This window comes from Pelodiscus sinensis, chromosome 7 (genome assembly GCF_049634645.1).
Source record: "Pelodiscus sinensis isolate JC-2024 chromosome 7, ASM4963464v1, whole genome shotgun sequence".
In the NCBI taxonomy this organism is placed as follows: domain Eukaryota; kingdom Metazoa; phylum Chordata; order Testudines; family Trionychidae; genus Pelodiscus; species Pelodiscus sinensis.
This window is the reverse complement of record NC_134717.1, coordinates 65,338,312-65,361,410: the sequence shown is the minus strand read 5'-3', so window position 1 is coordinate 65,361,410 and position 23,099 is coordinate 65,338,312. Positions and strand designations below refer to the sequence as shown.

Here is a 23,099-nt window from a genome sequence, read left to right as displayed (position 1 = left end):
CTCACAGCACCGGGGCAGGGCAAAGGAAGTTTTGCGCAGTTCCCCTGCCCCCATGCCTTGATTGGCCTGTGGGCATGGGGAGCGCCTGACGCCTCCTCCCACCTTACTCCTCCCTGTGAGGTGCACGCGGCACTTCAAAGTGCTGTGTGCTCCTCGCAGAGCGGGAGGAAGTTTCGCTTGCTCCCCCCACCCCCAGGTCCTGATTGGCTTGGGGACAAGGGAGTGGCAGATCAACCCACTTGGCAGGCCGGATCTGGCCTGTGGAGGCCCTTTTTTTGCCCACCCCAGATCTAGGTAGTAGTTATGCAGTCACTTGGAAGTGAACATGTGGCTGGAGGACTGTGTATAGCACACGTGCGCTGTGACTGGCTGACAATTCCTCTACAGTACAATCGCCTGAAGTTCCTGTTCTCTGAACATAATCACTGTAAGGGATCCACATTTGTGCACTTGCTCAACTGCTATAATTGGGGAATATGTAATAAGGCTATTTTTTTGGTCGGGGGAATAGCCAGTTGGTGAGCAGTGCCACCATCTCCGGGCTTGGGGAAGGTTGTGGAAGTGTTTGTTTCCTTCCTGCCAGCATCATAACAGTGGAGTTACTGGATCACGGCATTTTAACAAATTATAGTAGAAGAATGTGTCTCAGAAATAGAGGTTTCCTAACCAAGGCGCCCCAAAAACAATCACATGTTGCCTTTGCCTCCATCCTTGTCCCATCCTTGTCCCATCTGGAGCAGAGACCAGGTGAGGGGCTGCAGCTTTGGAGGGAAGGAGGAGGACATGGACTGGAATAAGGGGGCTGAGGCTGGGTTTGCAGAGTGGGCTCCCTCCCTTCCCCCCGAGGGAGCTGGTCTAGGCGTCCTGAATATTCATCTGTTCTTCCGTAGCGGTACACCCCTTGTTTGGAGACTTCTGTCCTAACCTCTTGTGTCTTGATGAATTAAGCAAATCATTTTGACCAAAATGTTGTGAAATAATCAGTGTTAGGGAAAGTGTTGCTCTTTTATGCAGATGGTATTCCAAAGCTTTTCTGTGATATTAAAATAGACTTAAGTTATGATTGATTCTTGAGTAATAGCTTATGGAATAGGAAGGAGATAAACAAAAATGAAATCCTGGTGGGGTCCATTCAGCCAAAAACCAAAAAAATTGTTATTTTTAACAGATTCATAGTACTTCTATTTCCAGGAGCTTTTGTTACATTAATGTACTGTTGTTTTGTTTAATATTTACAGCAAACATATGGCTTTTTAACAGGTACCATCTTCTGAGAGTATGTTTTACAGGTGGTTCTTTTTAATCTTAATTCTATTTCCAGTTGGTGTCTGATAACTAGTGGTGACTAATGTGAAATTCTGGGGCTGCAAATAATTTATTTTTAGGATTAGCCACAGAATGAATATTTCCTTTCTGTAGAAAGATTTAATGGCTCTTATATTTGTTGCATCTATATAATATCTTTGTTTTGCTGTGTAGATAGAGTCTTTGCAAGCAGAAATAAAAGAGAAAACGGATGATTATGATAAGCTGTTATTAGAAAAGGAGCAGAAATACCGAGAAGCTACATTTCGAGATCAAGAAATAAAGGAGCTAGAAGAGCGGATTAGAGAGCTGGAGCGTACCAATACTGAGGCCTCAAAGACTGTCAGCCGTTTGGAACAAGAAATGCAAAAAATGAAGAAAATGGAAACTGAATTAACACAAGTAATCCTTTTTCAATTTATTTTTAAAGTGGAGTGTATGAGTGGAGGGTAATTTAGGGGTTGTAGCTATCAATTCCTTATGGTCTTTTTAACTACTCCAGCTATGCCAGGCCATGCCTTCCTTGCCTTGGCTTGTGTTGCCAGGGAGAAATGTATATAGATCCCCAATGTCTGTTCTTCCATCAGACCTTAAGAAGAGCTCTGTTCGTAGCTCACCTGTTTGACCAACAGAAATTGGTCCAATAAAAGATATTCCCTAACCCATTTTGTCTCTTCTATCAGCTGTCTTGTATCAATTACGAGTATTATATAATGAATATGTGTGTGTCACATTTTTTTGGGCTTGTTCCTTTGTGGGATCTGAGTAGGGTTTTTTTTTCAGTTCTGGTTCTTGAAGCTTTTCAGGATGAGGAAAAGTGTCGTCTTATGTTACCTTTATTATCCAAGTTTTTATCAAATTTATGTAAAGAAGCTAATATCACTCCTTTCTTAGAACTGTGTGTATTGAGACTCTGGTATGCTAGATCTATCAGTGAGGAAGGGGTTTGCTAAGCCAGAGATAGATTGCCTCTATCCGAAGTTTTTTCTCTTCAGTTCCCCATACACCATATGGAATACAAGTTTTACCTCATGGGTGTTCTTGAACCTGGACTATGTAATGAAAATGCTTTTGACGGAAAAGAATGATTGAGAGAGGACCAGATCAAAGCTAAAAGGAAAATTCCAAGAAAATAAAAGCATGGAAAGAGACTACTGTAGTCTTCATTAAAAACTTTCATTAAAAAGGCTTTGTTGTGTTACCTTTTCAGCTACTCACTTAAGATTTTTGACAACACATGTTACTTTGTTCTCCCACAGTCTCATTTATACTTTCAAATTCAGCTACACTGGGCAAAATAACTTTCCTTTCTTAAAGCCACTTCACCTCTGCGAATAAAAATGCTGCCCACAATAAATGAAATACAGGTTGAACCTCTCTAGTCCAGCATCCTGGGATCTGACTGGTGCCCAACCAGGGAACTTGCCGAGTCATGGGAGGGCAATATCATTGAGCAGCATTACTAACATTGTCACAGCTTACTGGGCTCTTACAACACATTTAGGGGTAATTTTTAAACAGTCTGGAGCATTGGGGAGGTTCCCTGGTACTGGTATAACTAAATATAGGTACGTCTGTCTAGGATCAAAGAACATGGGCCATACTTAGAAGATTGGAGACTCTAATTTTAGGAAACTGTGATTGAAAAAAATTGGGTGTTGCGGTTGATCATCAGCAGAACATGAGCTCCTGGTTTGACACGGAGACCAGAAGAACTCATGCAATCCTGGGATCTATTAGCAGGGGAATCTTGAGTAGGAGTTGACAAGTTATTTTATTTTTGTATTTGACATTGGTGCAATTGCTGCTGAAATACTGTATCTGATTCTAGTGCCCAGTATTGTCAGATTGGAAAGTCTTAAGGGAAGAGGCACAAGAATGATTAAAGGATTACAGTGATAGACTTAAAGAGCTCAATCTATGTAACTCAACAAAGAGAAGATTAAGGAATGATGTAATTACCACCTATAAGTATTTCTCACAGGATTGTTCTCTCTACATATTCATGTGCATTAATTATAATAATTCTTAAAGCTAAAACGCTTGTTTTGCAGGATAAAGAGGCATTGCAACAGCAGCAATACAATAATTTGATCCAGATCTCTGCCCTGCAGTCCAAGCTGGATGAAACCAGGCATAGAGTTCCTATGGAAGGCAGTCCTGATCATGGACTAAAGGAACAGTTACAGGTAGAGCAGGAAGCACTCCAAATGAAGGAAGGAGAGGTAAATCTGAAACAAACATTTGTTGTTAAATCTAGAATCTGAGATTACTCAAATCACTTAACCCCCACCACCAGCTCCCCCCCAACCCCTCCAAACCTTTATGTAAAATGATGTCTGAGCATTTAATCCATTAAAAATAAGGAAGTTCGTGATTGTTGCATCAACTGTACCTCACTGGATATTTTTACACTTTTATTCTTTCACTATTTCTGTAGGTTCTTGACTTTAATTATCATTAATGATGACTGAGCCAATAATTAGGCCCAATCTCATAATCTAAATTATGGATCCTTTGTGGGATCACATTTTACTCTCTCCTTCCACCTTCCAACTTTTGTTTGAAATAAAAAACAGGACTGTGTAGCACTTTAAAGACTAAACTTTTGTTTGGCTGCATATTGCCTAATTTGGAAAGCAAGCACTATTAGGGATACTCCAAAGTTAAACCTCTATTGAGGTTTTTTCCTGCCATTTCTCAGTTCCACAATTCATTGCTGAAAGTGCCCAAAACTGTGCTTGGAAGCCAGAGAAGTATAACTGTAGTGATGAGTGTCTGTGCATCCGTTCCCCATCTTTAAACATGGGGTATAATGCTTCCCTACCAAACTGAGGTACTGTGGATAAATACATTCAAAGATGGTAAGTGCTCTGCAATGTGCTAAGGAATGACATTACGTGGGAAATAGTCTTTATTATATAAACTATTCCTGTCACACTGTGTATGCATTTTTGTGCAAAAGAAGTGCCTCTCGCATGTGCCAGACACCAGTTATAAGACTTTTTAGAATAACCCTTACTTCGAAGCACATTCTAACATGAAAAATTTGGAGTTCAATGTTGGTTCCTGCCAAGTTTGTAGGTTCTTAATCATGGAGAAATATGTAGTAGAAGAATCACCATTTTACAGATGCAAAGATGAAGTTGAGGGTCAAGTGACATAAATACAATGATGGTGCTAGTTTCCAGGCTGAATTTGGAAGTTTGATCCCATTCTGGGTGTTAAGATACTGGAATCTTCCTCTCCCTTTTGTCTCTAATATCATATTTATCTAGGTTCTATTTAAATAGTTTGGTCGCGATGGAATTGGCTATATTTACTTGTTCTGCATAAAGCAATATGAAATATCAATCTTTAAGTAAAGGAACCTATAATGTGTTTCTGTGTTTTAGATCGTATGTTTGTTAGAACAGCTAGAACAGTTGAAAGAGAACTTGATTAACAAAAGTGAGGAAATCTTGCGGCTGAACGTGCAGTTAGAGATACATAAAAATCTTGCGACTAGCAGTGGCCAGCTTCAAATAGAGAATGCTCATTTGAAGGTATGTTGAACCATTTAACTTTACTCTAACTACAGTAAACTATGCCTTAGAGATTACCCATTGTCAGCCACTTCTTGCAGGGGCCCTGGGACAGCACTGGTTTCCAGTGTACAAACATTTGAAAAGTGATTGCACCTTGAGAGAGGCACAGTGACTGTCCACAGATTTCAGGGGGTGGTACTGATACTCTGACTCTGATCCTGTCCTGAGCTCTGCATGGGCACAGGTTTTCACTGCACAGTCATGTTCTTTGGTATGCCAATTTTTAAATGCAGAGTTCGTATAGTTGGTCACCGTTGTTAGAAATCAGTTTCTGGTAATAATTTGTGTCAGTAGTCATTGAAATTATCCTAGGATTGGACTGAGTATACCTAGACAACCTCTGATAGGTGTTGGTCTAATCTGCTCTTACCAACTTCCAATGATGGAGATCCCTCAACTTCCCTTGGTAGCCTATTACAGTACTTAACTACTATTGGAGCTAAGAAATTTTCTATAATATTTTATGTTAATCCCCCTTGTTGAAGATTTAGTTTATTAATTATTAGTTGTCCTGCTCTCAGTGGACATGGAGAACAACTGATCATCATCCTCTTCATAGCTGCACATAATTGAAGATTATCATATCCCTTGCAGTCGTCTTTTCCTAAGACTCAACATGCCCAATTTTTTCAGCCTTTCTCCATAGTCCAGGCTTACTAAATTTTCGTTGGTCTTCTCTGAAATCTTCTAATTTCTCCACCTCCTTTCTAAAGTGTGGGACCCAAAATTGGACACCAAACCCCAGCTCAGGCTTCACCAGTGCTGAGTGGGGGACAGGTGCATCCTGTGTCTTGCATCTGACACTCCTGTTAATATGCACCAGGAGGATATTTGCTTTTTTCAAAATTGTATCATACTATTAGGTCATATTCAGTTTGAGATTCATGATAGTCCCCAGATCCTTTTCTTCAGGACTAAGTGCCTAGCCAGTAATTTCCCATTTTGTAGCTATGCATTTGATTTTTCCTTCCTAAATGAAGTACTTGGCACTTTGCTTTATTGAATTTAATCTTGTTGATTTGAGATCAATTCTCTATTTTTCAAGGTTACTTGAATTCTAATCCCGGTCTTTCAATAGTTTGTAATTTTTCATTTCATAGTTTGTAAATGTGCTCTCTGCTCCATTATCTAGGTTGTTAATATAAATATTTAATAGTCCCGGAGACAAGGCAGACCCCTTTAGGACCCCACTAAATATGTTTTTCTGGTTTGCCAGCAAATCAATGATAACTATAATGCTGATGTTTTGTGACACTGCTGTAGTATTTACCAGGATGATGAAATCATATTTTGTTCTTTTAAAAGAGAGCTTTACTGTGAGTTTTCATTTCCTGACCTTGACAGCCATGTCAATAAATAAGCCACATTATAGAACTGATCTGCAGTCAATTGAGTTATTTTATAGTCCAACATTTTTCCTCGGTACTGGATAATTCATCCTGGCATCTTAATCATTAGACATCAGGACTCAAAAATCCAGTGGAAGTCATAGTTTAAAAAAAAAAAAAAAAAAACCTAGATGAGACGTAGAGGGGAAATTGGAGAAAATCGGTTTCAGTAGTAAGGGTGTAATCAGAATAGTTTGGCAAAAAAAGAAGTTGCTTAATAGTGTTAATTGTTTTGACTATGTAGGACTTAAAAAAAAAAATCAAAGGTTGAACCTCTTCGGTCTGGGAATCTGTGGCCCACTTGAATATTGCCGGACCAGAGAGCCCCAGAAGGCCAGTGGCAGAGAGCAGAGACAGGAGCCTGGGGTTGGCTGTGGGGCCCAGAAGCCTGGCCTGCGACAGACGCCAGCCAACAGGAGGGGAGGGGAGCGCAGCCACATCTGCTGATGGACTCTGGGAGAGACTAGTGTCTGTCCAGAGAGAGGCTGGAATTGATCCCCTGTGCTCTGGCAAACTCCTCCTTTGGGACTGATGAGGTCCTGAGGGTGTCAGACCAGCAGGTCCAGTCTGTACTGACAAAAAATCAGCAACACTTTGCCATCGCTTTATAAGCAGGACAGTAATTTTATAATTCACATTGTTTCTTGTTTTCAATCAGGAGGACCTAGCAAAGCTCCGCGTGATGCAAAGTCAGAAATGGGGTAATAGTGAATCAGCAGTTTTGCAGTTCCCACAGGCTTTGCTTGAGGAAAAGAATCAAGAAATTGATCATTTAAATGAGCAGATTGAGAGGCTTCAGCGTGAGCTAGATGGTGCCACAGACAATAAGGTGAAAATGTTTTGGAGATATTGTTTTCCCCCTTCTCTCATGCCTCTGGGGCGCTGGACCTCCACACTTACCTACTTCAGTCCCTCCCTCCCAGCACTTTTGGAGCCCGGTGAATTCGCTGATTCATGCTCTAACCTCCCTCACTCCTTTCCTCCCAGAGTGTGAATACTGCAAATCAACTACCCAAGTACCTGATAAGCATTACGTTGACTGGAATACATACCGGAGAGCTGGTTAGACAGCCTGCTGCCCTACACTGGCGTGGCCTTGGCTGCATTGGGCTGGCTGGCTTGGCTGCATCGTGGCTGTGTTGGAGCTGTGTCTGTGTCGGGGTGGGTAGGTGGGGCCCTGGCGGTGCTGGAGCGGCCTGGGCAGACAGGTGGGACTGCAGAAACATGGTTCCGGTGGGCATTTGGCCTCAATGTTGGGGCAACAGGCAGGACTCCGGCCACACCAGAGTGGCCTGGGAGGGCCTGCAGAACCCAATCCCAGCTGCCATCCACTAGCCTGCCAACGGTTAACTGGTTAAATAATACAATTGTAATTGTTTCACCAGTTCACTATTTTAAAGGATAAATACATCCCTGAAATGAACGTGCTCATCAAAACTTGTACTGGGACAAGACTAGTGGTTAAACTCCCATCCTGTGGATGTCAACCTTAACAAAAGGGATCACTCCTCATCTTGCCACATCTTCTCCATAATCTAGAAAAACCTGCAGTAGAGAGTAATTGTTGCTTAGAAGATTGCATTGTGACTTGTGGCGCTCTGAGAGAATAGTGCATTAAACAGCACTTTCCTTCCCCTTAAACATACCTGACAAAAATACCTTGGTAGTACAGAGTACAGCAGTTCAAATTGTAAGCTGTAGAGGGGTGAGGGATGGCTACATGGAGCTGTCTAGGAAGATTTCCCATCCCAAAGATGCGTTTTCAGAGGTGTTGTTTTTTACCCTCTCTCCTGTGACACATGTTGCTCAGGGGAGAAGCTGCTTAATTCTTAGTCTTGAAGTTAAGCGGTTGTTGAAAATACATGTGTTTCCGTTAAATTATTCTAAAATCAAATGTTACAAAAACCCCTTTTCAAAACGCTAGTGAGTATTATGCCGTTGGATAGTACATGTTTTGTTAATACTTAAAAATAAATATTTAGCTCTCCAGAGTCCTGATTTTTCAGCAGCCAGAAAGGGAAGGAAAATTGAACTTCTAAAAGTGAGCACACTTAACAATGAAGTGATTGTGATAATTTCATTTTGGGGGACAGGGTGGGGTTGTCCCTGAAACCCAGGTCCTCAGACAACCTTTTTTGGGGAAGATGAGTGGCCCCACCCTTTCCAGCTGTGAGAGGGAGAGAAGTGCCCTTCTCATCATGGAATGTATTTGGGGCAGGAGCATTGTCTATATAATGAAGTTAGTGTTTTAGCTTCAAGATAAAAGGTAAAGTTTTCAAGCCTCGCCTTTATTAAATGTTTTATTGACTGGCTGCTTGAAGATGTGGTCCTTCGAGTAATTGCAGTAGCATGTAAGTTGCTTTAGTAAATTAACTTTTTAATGGTGCGAATTCAACAAAAGTAACTTTGTATATCCATTGGCATTTTGGTCTTGTTCTTTCTCTCAGGTCATGGAAAATGGAAAATCTGAAATCGCTGAACTCAGGTTACTTGTTGAGCACCTTCGTGGTGACCAGGAACGACTGCATAGGGATAAAGCAGAAGAGGTAGAGCAGCTTCATGGAGTAATTGAGAAGCTTCAAAAGGAACTGATACAACTTGGGCCTATCTGTCGTGAAGTTAGTGATAGTCAAGAAAGCCTTAACCTGCTTAAATTGGAGGAGCAGGCAGAGAACCTTCACAGTGAACTGAAGAAAGGATCACTAGACATTCAGGAGCATTCAGATAAGAATAAGAATACTGTGTTGCTACCTTCCAACCTGAAGGAGATTCAGGAAGAACTAGAACTTGTCTCTTCTGCTAGAGAAGCCCTGCAGCAGCTACTTGAAGAGAAGGAAGCTCAGTTTAAAATGGAAATGGAAATTTTAGAAGAGAGCCTTCAAAGCAGCCAGGAGTCTTCAAGGCAGCACTTTGCAGAGTTAGCATCCCTAAGAATACAATATGATGCACTACAGGAGGAGTACAACTTTCTAAGAACACACCTCTCCCAAAGTGATGGTGAAATGGAGATTATGTCCACTCGCATTCAAGAACTTGAAGGTACATTGAAAGCAAGAGAAGCAACTCTTTTAGAGAGAGATCTGAAGATCAAGACAGTAGCAGAGCAGAGAGTAGTAGAGACAGCTGAATTACAGCACCTAGCAGAGAAAATTGCAATACTTGAAGATGAATTGTTAAAAAAAGATGTGTATCAGAAAACTGAGGCTGAAAAAGTTCACACTCTTCAGTCAGAAATCTCCAGGCTTGTTTTCAAGGTTCAAACAGTGAATCAAAAAGAAGTGGTTTACCAGAGAGAAATAGATGAACTTCAAGCAAATGCTACAAAACTGAAAGATCAGATCCAGGAGTATTTGAAAGAACTCAGTGTCCTGAGCTCTGAAAGAGATGACCTTTATTCACAGCTGGAATCTTTCAAAGAAAAGGAGCCATGTAATGATCAAGAAGCTAAACTTCATAAACTGGTCTTAAAACAAGAAAGAGGCATTCAGGTTCATACTAAAGGAATGGAGAAAGTGGGAGAAGAAGTTGAAGCAAATACTGAGCAGTTATTTGCAGCTGTGGTTTCCCAAAGTGATAAATCGGTGTGCATTATTATTTTACCAACTTATTTTAAATGTTAGAGTTAAGTCTTCTCTGATGTAGTGCATTTGTATTTCTTTCTCTGGGAGTGCATCTATACTGCACCGTTAGCTTGAAATAAGATATGCAATTTGAGCTATGCAAATTGCGTAGCTTATTTTGAGTTAATTTTGAAATAGCTTATTTCGTAATTTTGTGCTGTCTACACAGCACCAAATTTCAAAATAAGCCACTATTCTGAAATGTCCCTTACTCTTCGTGGAATGAGGTCAACAGAAACGTCAGAATAGCAAGCCCATTATATTTTGAAGTAAAAGATGCTTCAGAGATGTGGAATAGCTATTTTGGGATACCGGAAGTATCCCAAAATAGTGCCACAGTGCAGACGTACACTGGGTGAGTCTAAAAGTTAAATTGTAAAGTGATATGTTTAACTCTGATTCTAGGCATCAACTAGTATTAAATTCATTGGTCTGATGATGCTAGTGCAGTAGTTGTCACTGCATAAAACATGTAGATTGAGCTATTTGGTGCTTTCACTAAGGACACAGTTTCCTGTGGTGGCAAGTTTCCTTTATCATTCTCCATTTTAATAAAGGATGAAGGTAAATATTTTGAGCACCAATAGTGTGAACGTAGATAAGCTGAAGAGATCAACATTGCGATACATGAATGCTTGTGTTGTGGTAGTCTTGGAAAGCTACTTAACAACTTTTTGGTAGCTTTTTTTCTAAAATTTGAGACAGGCAAAAAACTGTGAGGACACATCACCAAAGTTCCCTTTTCTCCTTCTGTGTAGAATTAGTTGATTAGAGAAGATCATTTGATATCAGTCTATTTAATTAGATGTCCTAACCTGGAGAGCACTTCTCTGGAGCATGTTTTGCTTTGCTTCCTGGTTAAGGGATGGAATATAGCAAAGAATTCTAAATGGTATCAGAACTACGCATAGCAAACCTGCTCTGGTTAAGCGCTTGTGTAGGGAAAGAAATTGGGTACATGAATGGACATACTGTGTGGAGATCTTTTTGTGCTTTGGGGAGCCCACTTAGAAAGGACTATACTCGTATAGATTGCCAGGGAAGAAGCTTTCTTTAGACCAGATGCTAGTTATGTTCTGACATTATTATAATCTCTAAAATGTCCAATTCAGGGCAAAAAAATTAGATTTAAACAAAATAACTAGAGCATTAATTAAAGCACTAGTGATACAAAACATACACATGCACACCTGTTGTGATGTCATAAAACATTATAGTTACATCATACTACTTTAACATGTTACTTAGTGCAAATATCACAAGGGTATACAGCTCATTACTAGTTGAGAAATTACTCTGTTAATATCATTTGGAGTAGTGAGGGTAGTTAGGCTTTTGTAGCTTAATGCTAGACTAGTAAGGCTTTTGTAGCTTAACACTGAGATGGCAATAGTGAATTTAACTAGACTTCACTGATGTTGCGTTCCTGTTTTCTTCAGGTACACACTGGACATGATAATCACTAATACAGCCTGAAATTGCTTTTCACGCTTCTGTACCATGGCTCCGCACCTTCTTAAGTAGTTATAGGAAGTATTCATCCTTCAGTCAAGCAAATGTTTTCATAGTTATTTGTATTACATAAATGATTAGGGTTCTTAACTGAGATCAGTACTCCATTGTGCTAGGCTCTATACAAGCATCTGGTATGATTGTTACAGAGGACTTAGATGTACAGATAGATGGAGAGATACAGAGAGTAGGTGGGAAAACAGAGGCACAGCGAGGTGAAGTGACATTGTAGAATATGTCACAGCAGATCGGTGGCAGACCAAGACGAGAACTCAGGCTTCCTGGTTCCATCTTTTTTCCAAACCACTAGACCACATGGCCTGTCCGAATTTACTTAGTATTAGAGAGGGTAGTTGTTTTATACAGCTATGCGTAATGCATGTGTTTTATTCTTCTCTTCATATCTTTATTGTAATGAGTGATTTCATAAATAGCAAACCTGCATTCTGGCATCAACATGGAAGGTAGTGTTGCTACTGCTATCTGACGTAGGACTATAATTATTTGATCTCAAGTTGGTATTGGTAAACATTACTAAAAGCTCAAATTGTTTATGGTATTGTGCTAAACACATTGCGTGGGTTTATAAGTAGAACCACACAGACTGTACTGAAGCAAGTGTGGTAAAATCCTCCCCTAATGTGAAGTGTATCTGTCCTCATCCTCTGCCTTGTGTAACATAAATAGATAAAATAATAACTTCAAACACATTTTTGTTTAATCCCCATAAATTACCAACACTTGGATAGGAATATTGTTGTTTATGGGAAGTTGACTCTTTTTTTTAAAATGACAATTGTTGTTGATGCTTGGATAGGAATTCCAAAAGTGACAGAAAATAAAATCCCATCAATATGGAAATAGCTCACTTTTTAAAAGAGCAACCCACATTTTTTTCTTTTAAAGATTCTAGTACAGTTAGAGGCTACAGACACTTCAGAACATCACAAAGATCTAATTGCGAAGATGACATTGCATCAGGAAGAACTGAAGTCTGAATTAGACTGTGTGAAAAAGCAATTGGAATTAAGTGAAGAACAGAGGGATAAATTCCTGGAAGACATAAAGGTATGTTGGAATAGTAATTAGGTAGATGGGACCAAGAGCTGATTGGGCACTTTTTCCATCATTACCACTTCCAAACAGCTGAGAAACCCTGCAGCCAGTCTGTGCACAGTGCACTTGGCTGAGGATTTGCACCCAAGGCAATTTGGTTACAGGAGATTTAAATGATAGAAACTAGAACTGGAAGGGACATTACTAAGTGCAGCCTGCTGTGCGTGGGCAAGACCAAGTACACCTGCAGCATTCCTGTTTAGAGCTCTAAAGGGTTAAACAGTTAAATGGTTATTTGATATGCATTAGGTTTACTAGCATGCTTACCTGGTAACTGATTAACCAGAGGGCTAGACCGGCAGGATCAGCCCTCTCGGCCACAGGACCCCGGCCACAGTGGCTCCAGCAGGGCCAGAGCAGCCTGTTGCCCATGGCAGGCTGGCTGTAGGACCCCTGCTGCTGGGGCCCACCAGCCCTCCATGGTTAACTGATTAAATGATTAAAATGAAATTGTTTAACCAGTTAACTTTTTTTACTCGATTTTTACATCCATATTCCTGATGGGGTTTTGTCCAACCTCCGATGCTGGGGATCCCAAAAGCTCCTTTGGAAATCTGTTCCAGAATTTAATTGCTTATGTAGTTGACAAGTGTTTCCTAGTATCTAACCTAAACCTCCCTTGCTGCAGATTAAGCTGATGATTTCTTGCCCTACCTTCAGTGACTAGGGGGCACAATTAATCAGCATCTGAATGTGACGTAGGTTTGTGTCAGAAGCTTAACTAGAATCACCATCTATTACATTTACTGCCTTCTCTCATTTACTAGGCCAGGAAACACGCGGAAGAAGGAAATTCAGCGGTTTGAAATTATTTGTTTGTGACCGACCCATGCAAGCTATTCCTTAGGACCCAGTTACCTTCTAGTGCAGAGTGGGCAAACTATGGCCTGGCTCACTAGACCCTTCTGTCCGGCCCCCGGGCGCCCAACCCCTTCCCTCCCCACTGCCTCAGCTTCCCAGTGTCTGGTTGGCGTGCTTTGCATCCTGCCAGCCCCAATACTTCGGGTGGCGTGGCTTCAGTGCTGCCCACCCCAGTGCTCCAGGTGGTCAGTTGCAGTAATGCCAGCTTCAGTATTCCAGGCGGTGTGGTCAGGGAGTGGAGAGCTGGGGTGGTTCCGGGGGGAGTGGTTGGGTTCAGAGAGGTTGGGCAGGGACTAGGCTATGCTTAGCTGTCTGGGGAGGCACAGCCATTGCTAACTTGCTCTCCATATGCTTAATGAACCCCAATGTTGCCCTCAGGCCAAAAAGTTTGCTCACCCCTGCTCTAGCAGCTTATAATTGTTAAATAACTTGTTCCTGTAGCTCTCCATGAATCAGAGAATTATAGACCTGTCAGCCTAACTTGGAGTTCTCTTTGTGCTCCCTTTTAAAGATAGGGACTTTGTTTGCCCTTCTCCAGCTCTCGGGGGTCTCACCGTTCCTTGTGTATGGTGCCAAGAGTGCTTCTGGTAGTTCCTTAAGTATCCTAGGATAAATGTTATCAGGATGTGCCAGCTTGAAAACATCTAAAATATTTCAATCTTCCTTAACCTGTTCTTTCTCTGTTTTGGAATAAATTTAATTTTTTAATGACTAGTTCAGTTCTGTAGAACTGGGTGGGAAAGTCCCTTCTCTCCAGCATAAGCCCTGCTTCAGTGGAGATGTCATATAATGCAGTGGTAAATGTGTTTTGACATCTCTGCTTAAAAAATAGACATCCAACGAAAACCTGGCTAGCTCCATTTCACTATGCCAATGAAACCTAAATGGGATGTAATCTTTAAAAATGGCCACCAACAGTTCACTTTTTACATGTTGCTCTGTAGTGTACTAATAAAATAATGAACTATATTAAATATTCCTTTTAACTACGATAGTTATTTTGAAAAGCAGATGCGTTCATTTATCGTCGCTTGCAGGTAATAGAAAAGCCAAAATGGCATGAGAAAATATGTTGAATTATTTCAGAGTTCTTGAAATCATAGCTAAGATTAATAACACATTTATTTTCTTTAAAAAAAAACTCAGAAGCTTAGTAATTTTTGCTCTTGTGGGAACTTTTATTTGAATTGAAAAAAAATGAATAGGTGTGTGTGTTGTTTCACTGTAGGAGAAGGAGGCAGCTATAGCGGACTTGAAGACTCACAGTGGAAATCTAAAAGCTCAGATTAAGCAACTGCAGGACACACTCCTGATTCAGAAAGCAGAGATGACAGACAAACCCAGAGAGGATCTGAAAAAGCAGTGTCAGCAAATCTTGGCATTTCATCAAACTCCAGACTCAATGAAATGCAAGTTGAACAATCTTTTACACAATACAGCGCATGCTGAAGAGACACCTCAAGACTTTGAAGGTTTAGTCATGGATATGACTTCATGGGACTCACCTGAGATTGTGAGAAAGCAGGAGACAAGCACTGAACTTCAACCAAGTCTTCACTTAACTCCCTTCTCGGAAGTGAATAGTGTACACAGCACAGACTTTGAAATGATGCCCAACAAATCATCTGTCATTGAAGGAGAAACACCTGGACTTTCAGGATATCCAAGTCTGTATGCTAATACCAATGAGGGGGCAGTGGCCAGACTAGATTTAAAGTCTCCAGCTTTGTCTGAAAGTACCTACTCAGGTGCTGAGTACCAAGATATGGAAAAAAGGATTCTGGTAATTATAATTTTTTAAAAACATTAAATATAAAATGCTTCCTTCCCTCCCCCTCCATAAGCTTTATTGCTGGGTCATGTGCTCTGTGTGTTCCCATGGAAACTAATATTGCTAAATGTACATCAAGAAGAAAGGATACTGTGTCATAGCAGTCATCTTTTATTTGTTCATTTCCTGGTTGGGGACAGTGAAGCATACTTTAGGCTGTATTGAAACATCATTTTACCACTGCTCTGTCTCTGTAAGTGAAAACAGTTTTCTCAAATCTAAATTGAAGTATAAGACCCTCAAGGTAGAGAATGTCTTTCATCACGACTAGATGATTGCTGGAATATATATAACGGTAATAGGATATGGGTTCTTTTTTGGTGAACTTTCTGAAGTTCATGAATACCATGAATGCACCAAAAGTTCACAGCGATGGGACTCCGTTAGGCCTGGCAATTCAAAAGGGAAGGCCACAGTAAGATTGTGACTGTTTGAAATTCCAAATGTAATGAATTGCGTTCAAAGAAGAGTTTACCCGGTGTCATGGTAGTCTTTAACTTATTGCAACCGTTGTCTGCTGGTGAATATTTTTACTTGGTTTTTTAAAGATCGGTTTTGTTTGAGGAGTATCTTCTCAAATTGTTTCTCAGAAGGGTACCCGTATTAGTCTGTAACTTGAAAAATAAGTAGTCCTGTGGCACCTTACAGATGAACAATATATATATATATATATATATATATATATATATATATATATATATATATATAAAATATAATATAAAATCTCGTATCATGAGCTTTCGTGGGCAAAGTCCACTTCTTCCGATGAGCTTGATTATATTGTAATTTATATATTTTTTTAAAGTCGGCACTACCGATGTTCTAGTGGTGCCAGCAGTATTCTAGGCTCTGTGCAATTGTATAAAAAGGCAAAGGCCATGCTCTAAATTACTTCTTGGAGGAATGATTTTAATTATGTATCTCCTGAGTTGTAATATACAGAGTTTATGGGAAACTGGTGTGGTATTGATAAACATGAGTCTCCCTCCCTCTACTTGGTGCAGTGAAATTGCATTACAGACCCAGCCCTCAATATGAGAGAACCTATCACAGCCTCATCCGCAAGTTCCACAGGAAGTTTCCTTTGATAATATTATAATAATGCCTACAGTCTCTAACATAGGCTATAGTAGGCATGCTGCTCTGCATGCACTAGTAAGAGAGAGTCCCTGTCTTGAATCTCTCGTATCTAAATAGACAGGACAGGGAAAGGGTGGGAGAAAAGAAATATCTCAATTTTGAAGATGCGGAACTGAGATAGAGAGAGCCTGATCCAATGTCTATTAAAATCAGTAGAAAGACTCCCAGTGATTGGCTGATCCAGGATCAGGCAGGATGCCTGTGGCAACACTGGGAATTGAGCTGAGACCTCTTGAGTCCCAGTTCAGTGCCATGCCCATCAGAGCACTTTTCTTTGGAAAACAGTCATGATCAAACTTTCTGAATAGGCATCAGATTGCTTTTTTAATAACGATTTAATATTTAACTGAATGTGTAGTAATCAAATGGTAATTGTACAGCCTTTTTGTCAGCAGAAAAGCAGCTTTTTTTTTAAATGAAAACTTTGTAATTTGGTGCATCTTGCAATGGTTTCAGAAACCTTAAATGTAAAATTTAAATTAAACATTCTACAGTTCCATTCACGAGATTATCCTAGGGAGTACAGGAGTCCCTGCAGTTATCTTATAACTTACCTTTCGTATTCTCTGCTCTCAAGAACAGAAGGCATTTTTTCAACGTTTTTTGTATAGGAGAGTAAAAGCATATGTTTAATATTATAGTTCCTGAATTCTCTCATAACTGACAAGTAGCTGAATGGGTTTTTCCCTAAATTTGCTCCCAAAATTCACATGTTGGCTAAGGCCAAGTATCCAAAGCTTTAGACCTAAAGGGAATTTTTAAAAGCTATTAGAACTAAGCGAAAATGGGTGGGAGAAGCTTACAAAGGAACTCTGTACATAGCCTTAATTATGACACATACTAGCATGAATACGGTAATTAATTTAATGTTTTGTAAGAATTCAGTCATTTAGGGATGATTTTAAATAGTAAGGAGAGTGTAGCTGGATCTATTAATGCCAGAAATGACTCCTGACTCCAATTCATGTTGGGTATGAACATTCCAACAGGTGGGAGACGTTGACGACTTCACTTTAACTCCATGCGATTCACAAGATGACCTAGGTTCAACAATGTCTGGTCTGGAGGGGGCAAGTGATGGATATGGCAGCCGTGAGTCTTAATTTCTATTCGTTAATGCATAAGTCATTCTGTTTTATGATAATGTTAGTGAGATCCAAAATATATCTCAAGAAGTATTTTCTTTCATTTGTGTGTGTCTGAGTTGAAGAATGTAACCTACTTCAGATATTGCGACTGTTTGGAAAAGTAACACTTCTTACCTTGTTTATGCTAGAAAGAGGCCAGGGTGTTCTAGCTAGTCAGTCTAATAATGACCTTTGTCCTACCATAGATGCAGATAACACCTTTCACTTGGCTTCAGTGGTTGAGACCTATCTCTGATTGATCTCAAGCAGCTAAATAGACAAGTATGGTATTTAGGTCAGAGCCGGGTAATAGAGCACAACCCAATCTTCACCCTCTTTCTCAATCTGGTAACACCCTGAAAGAAACTTACATTTGATTATAGGCTCTCCCAGACTGAGATACTTAAAATGTTTGTAGTAGATTTCAGGGATGTTAACAAATGTTTATTTTTGTAAACATGTACAGAGAATTTTTCAGCAGTTACACCTTTACATGCAGGGGCAGGCGGGAGCTGGTGATCGCAGGGAGCTGACTTTTAAGTACCAGTTCCTGCTTGCACCACTGCTGCCTCTAATAGCAGTGCGGGGGGCAGGCGGTTCCACTGGAGCCCATACACACGGGGAGCCAGATTGAAAGTCAGCTTCTCCCGAGCATCAGCTCCCACCTGCCTTCCCCTTCCCGCAGACCACCCATGATATCAAAATAGACACAGGAGGGGGTGGAGTTCTAGTGTGAGAGTGTAGGAGTGGGTTGTGGGAGAGGTTAGATGTAGGAGCGTGGTAGGAGGTTGGGTGCAATAGCGGGCTGCGTGTCTGGCTGGGAGATGAGATGCAGGTGGGATGTGAGGTCTGGGAAGGAATAGGAAGTGAAGAAGCAGGGTTAAGCTGCATGGTCTCGGTGGGAATGTGAGCTCTGGCCTTGGAGGGATGGGGGGCACTTACTGGCTATATGCTGTCCCCTGGCTCTGTGCTTACGGCCTGTGGAAACAACAGGGAAAGCCTCCAAGTGGGTGCTTCCTTGCGCTGCCATTCCCCCAGCTGATATGTAGGTTTCTTAGACCAAGTATTTCAGATGATGGAACGCTTTCCTTATGATCGTAGGTGGGTTCTGTTCTGGGATAAAACAGAAGCGGACAGCTTTTCTAATTATTGAAAGCCGGAAGGACTTTTGACTATGGAATCTACATTTTTGTGTGTCTGTGTTTATGGTCGCACTACAACAGATTTGTTTGGTCTGAAATACTTTTTTGTGTCTGTTTTCAGATACCAGTTCAGAGATGGCAGCTAAATTAAATCAGGAGGTAGAAACAAATGACCACATAGATGCTAGTTTCATGGCTTATCTGCAGTGCTGCGGAATATTTCAAGATCCAATGAACCCAGTGAAAGAAATAGAAACAATTTCACCACAATTAAAGGTAATATGTGATAGGAAAGCTAGTGTACCAAGAACTTACTGTGGTCTCTCACCTTAAAGCAAAACATACGTAACTGCAAATTATGTAAAACAGTTAGCTATAAGTCAGCTGCTCATTTTATTATGCTGTAATGATTTCTCTCTTGAGTTGGTTGCAATAAGGTCCTCTTCCTGCCCATTTTTCTTTCCCCTGGCTCTGTCTAGTGGGAAGTGTACTGCATTGTCTTGCTTTTCTTCCATGGAGTCATAGTTGCTCTCAATGAAGTGGGGTGGTGCCCCATCCTGCTACTCGAATTGAGTCTTACATCCTAGTGGTGCAGGTGTCCCATGATAGCAGCGGGGCATGGTTTGTTGTCAGGCTTCACTAGCATTAGTACTTAACTGTCTCCAGTACTTGGAGAGAGGGGAAGCATTCCACTGAATGACAGATGGAGGAATAAGATGTTTCTCCATGAAAAGTGTACAAGAGCTAGTAGCTCCATACATTGCTATATCCTAAGTTCATTCTGAAGATGTCAGAATTCCATCTGAGCCATATCATTAGCTTACCTGTCTTTTACTGAAAGTCACATGCCCCCAGGGAGAACAGAAAGTTTCACACTCTGAATGTCTGAGTTTTGGCTTTCTACCTACAGAAAACAAAACCCGTCAGAAAATCCCTTGAACGATTTGTCTCCTTTACCAGATGTACACAAGAAGAAAGCTAAGTGGATTTCAGGCATCATCCTCATCATCATCAGCCATGGGCTCAATGCCTGTTGGTGTCTGATACCTCCCTCACTATTTCCTTCACTCTTTCCCTGTCCAGTGCAGAGTGGCTTAGTTTCTGTAGACTAGCTCCGCACCAATCTACTATATCATCTACCCAATTCTCTGTGGGGTCTGCCTCTCCTATTTGGACCATCCTTTATGCCGAATACCAGGATCTTCACTTTTTTGCCCATCGTTCATTCTGCAGACATGCCCAAATAGCTGTAACTTCCGTTGTATAATCTTCTGCAGTAGGCTCTCTTTTGGCTGTATCTTCCTATATAATTCCTCGTTGGTGACATTGTGCATCCATCCTATTCTCAGGATCTTTCTATAACAACTCCTCTTGAATGCCAATATCCTTCTCTTTGAATCTTTCGTTATCACCCATGTCTCACATGTACAACATGCTGCTAAATACACACGCACCTAGAGAGAGTAATGGACAAGATCAAGGAAGAGGTAGAAGGGATATCGGTGCATGGGATGAGAATTAACAACTTGGGGATCGCAGATGATATAATTATCGGGGAAGATGAAGAGAAGCTAGCGAGAACGGTGCAGGTGCTAAATGGGGAAGGGAAGTGGTATGGACTGATGATGAATATCAATAAAATGAAGACAATGGTATTTGGAGATAAGGAAATAGGAAGGAAGATCAGTGTAGATAGGATTGAACAAGAGAACGTAGAGAAGTTCACATATTTGGGGAGCAACATGACTTATGATCTATACTGTAAGAAGGAAATGGTGACTAGAATAGCGAAAGCAAGAGTGAGTTTGAAGGCGATGGACAAGATCTGGAAAAGGCATCATCCTGCTTTTCTATAAATCGACAGCCACATGCTCGAGCAGAGCCCAGTGGCCTCTTGAGCTTTGCTGTGAGGAAATCTCTTCAAGAGGTCTATAAAGCAGAACGGGGGCTACATGTGTTCCTTTGTGAGATGTTATGCCCTGGCAAGCTTTGACAGCAGATGCCTCCTTTGGCAGATGAGTCCTTCAATCAGTTTCTTGCACTCTTCTCCTTGATGAATACTTCTTGTGAGTCACCTCGAGGGGAAAGCACATAGGGAGAATCATCCCAAGGAAGAATGGTTACTTATTTTGTACGGTCACTATGGTCCATTGCTGAATTCCACTACCTTCTATCTTTCCCTCTGCTTCAGAGCCTTATCCTAAAATTATTTGTGATAGATGAGGAATTGGAGAGGTACTTGGTCCACTCTGCCGTGCTCCTTATAGAATTCACCGTTGTGGTGTTCTGACGGGTCTCCTGCTACATCAGTGATAACGGCAGTGTGCATGTGTGTTCATTCCAGTGTGTTGTGTTAACTTTGTGCAAGCAGTCAACACAGCAGTCTCTGAGAGAGCCCCCAAAGACCAGAAAATCAGATCAGGATCAAAGGTACCCGGACAGGTTTATTGTTGTGAAGTACAGTGATAATTGCCGGTAGACTCAACTGAACCACCATGCGTACATACATCCTGACAATGGACCTGCTCAGTCATAACCTCAAAACCATTACTGCCCCCTAGGCTGAACAAAGACAGCCTTTCTAAGACACCACTTTATATAGGTACAAACCAGTTACATATCACTCCTGGCATGTCAGGTTGCCATCTTCTGATATTATCTAGATTACACTCATCACCCTGCACCTCATGATGAATATCAATAAAATGAAGACAATGGTATTTGGAGATAAGGAAATAGGAAGGAAGATCAGTGTAGATAGGATTGAACATCTCTATCCATCATGCTGTCATTTTAGACCCTTTCCTGAACTCGGGTCGGTATGTCCCTGTTACCTGTGGGGGGGTTTGGGTACCAAGGTTCTTTTTAATGAGGTGTTGTTACCATTTTTTTTGGAATGTGCTTTCAGCGAATGCCTAGGACCCATTACTGTTTTACAGCTAGTACCTAGTACCAGTTACTGTTCTACACTTGGGCCTGTTACTATTTAGTGTTTTTACACTCACAGCTCAATTTATGACTCATTTCACTCAACCCTAGATGTCCGTTATTGACAATAGGGGTTAATTTCATAATAACAGATTTAATAAATTTTGGTTTATTGTAGTAGCAAATTGCTCAAGGCACCAAACTTTATAAATGTACCTGACAACTTCAATAGAGTAACCAAAACTTTGATATCTTGAAATTATACTTAAGGAAAATAAGCATATGCTGTATGAAACTTTCAAGTTTTATAATGCCAGGCAATATATTTTTGTTCTTGTGGGTCCTTTATTTGATAAACGGGTCAAAATGTGATGGATCTGTGACATTATATAGAGGTCATGTTTCAGATTTGCATTTAACAAACTTTTTTCACGTTCAGGGCTGTTTTGCTATCAGTCTTCTCTCATATGTTGTTGAGAGATCTATTTCTATCTCCATTTTGCTAATAATGCCAACCTGCAGTGTCTGCTAGCTATATTTTCAACATTCACCTTTATATTCTTTCTTGTTCCCCTCATACAAGGAAGGATTTCTTTGTAAACCTGTGCAAAGCCAGCTATTGTCCCCCTTCAAATCACATCTTAAAATATTCATTTGCAGTGATGCCTACAAAAAAAAATTGACAATTAATAGGTTGCTGGTATGCAGTAACCATTGTCTTTCATTGTTTCATTGTGCCATCCCCGTCTGTGTCTGCCTCTTGTTGTTTGATTTATACTTACATTGTAAATTCTTTGAAGCAGGCACGATTTTCTTGTCTTGTGTTTGTACAGTGCCTGGAGCAGTGAGGTCTGGGTCTGACTGGGCTTCTAGATGCTACCATCAAAACAACAGTCATACTTAAAATAATGTCTGGGTGAATGGGGCTCCATAAAAATGTGTTTCTGGCTTATAAGAAGTTGAGGGGATGAGACAGGCAGAGACAATATGCATGTTGGTCAGTGGGCGCTGGTGTATGGTGTTTATGCACCTCAGTGTATAGAATGTACACAGGGACCACGCATCTCGAAGAACTTCCAGTTAGAGGTGAATGACTTCCTCTTTCTAACAGTCTATTTTAAATTAAGTTTATAGTGCAGACAGCTCCTTCTGACAGAAAACACTCTTGAACATAAGGTAATGGTTTTTGTTTTAAATGTAATTTGTACAAACACAAATTCCAAAAAGTTTTCTTTATCTTTTAGCATTTTAGATTATATTGGGACTATCGCATCAGTTTATAAACAATGTTTTATCCCTTTTCAGTCTGTGCTGAAGATGGTATACGAGGACAGTCGAAGAATACTGGCTTTGTCAGAACATCCCTTCCCTCTTAGTGATCAAAAAAGCATTCAGCAGTCTATAGCAGCTGAGGGATGGCAAAAAGAAGGACTAGCCTTGCTGGATGCAATACAGTCATTGAAGGACTACCTTAGAAAAGTGGCAGAGAGAGGAGACAAGGTATCCAGGATAAAGTGTGTTGCACGAAAAAAAGATCTGTTA

General features: G+C 40.7%; 1 protein-coding gene across 13 annotated transcripts in view; it reads left to right on the top strand.

Moving 5' to 3' along the window:
• PCNT (pericentrin) overlaps positions 1-23,099 on the top strand; it is a 179,211-nt gene that overhangs the window by 116,154 nt on the left and 39,958 nt on the right. For 11 of the 13 annotated variants that reach the window (XM_075934141.1, XM_075934137.1, XM_075934138.1 and 8 more), the window contains 11 exons: positions 1,480-1,707; positions 3,360-3,530; positions 4,701-4,850; positions 6,939-7,109; positions 7,268-7,342; positions 8,728-9,861; positions 12,319-12,480; positions 14,618-15,172; positions 17,350-17,452; positions 18,751-18,905; positions 22,863-23,057. In XM_075934141.1, the coding sequence (XP_075790256.1) occupies positions 1,480-1,707; positions 3,360-3,530; positions 4,701-4,850; positions 6,939-7,109; positions 7,268-7,342; positions 8,728-9,861; positions 12,319-12,480; positions 14,618-15,172; positions 17,350-17,452; positions 18,751-18,905; positions 22,863-23,057 (3,099 nt within the window). The remainder of the gene's footprint in view (positions 1-1,479; positions 1,708-3,359; positions 3,531-4,700; positions 4,851-6,938; positions 7,110-7,267; positions 7,343-8,727; positions 9,862-12,318; positions 12,481-14,617; positions 15,173-17,349; positions 17,453-18,750; positions 18,906-22,862; positions 23,058-23,099) is intronic. The other 2 variants (XM_075934139.1, XM_075934140.1) reach the window with 1 other exon arrangement.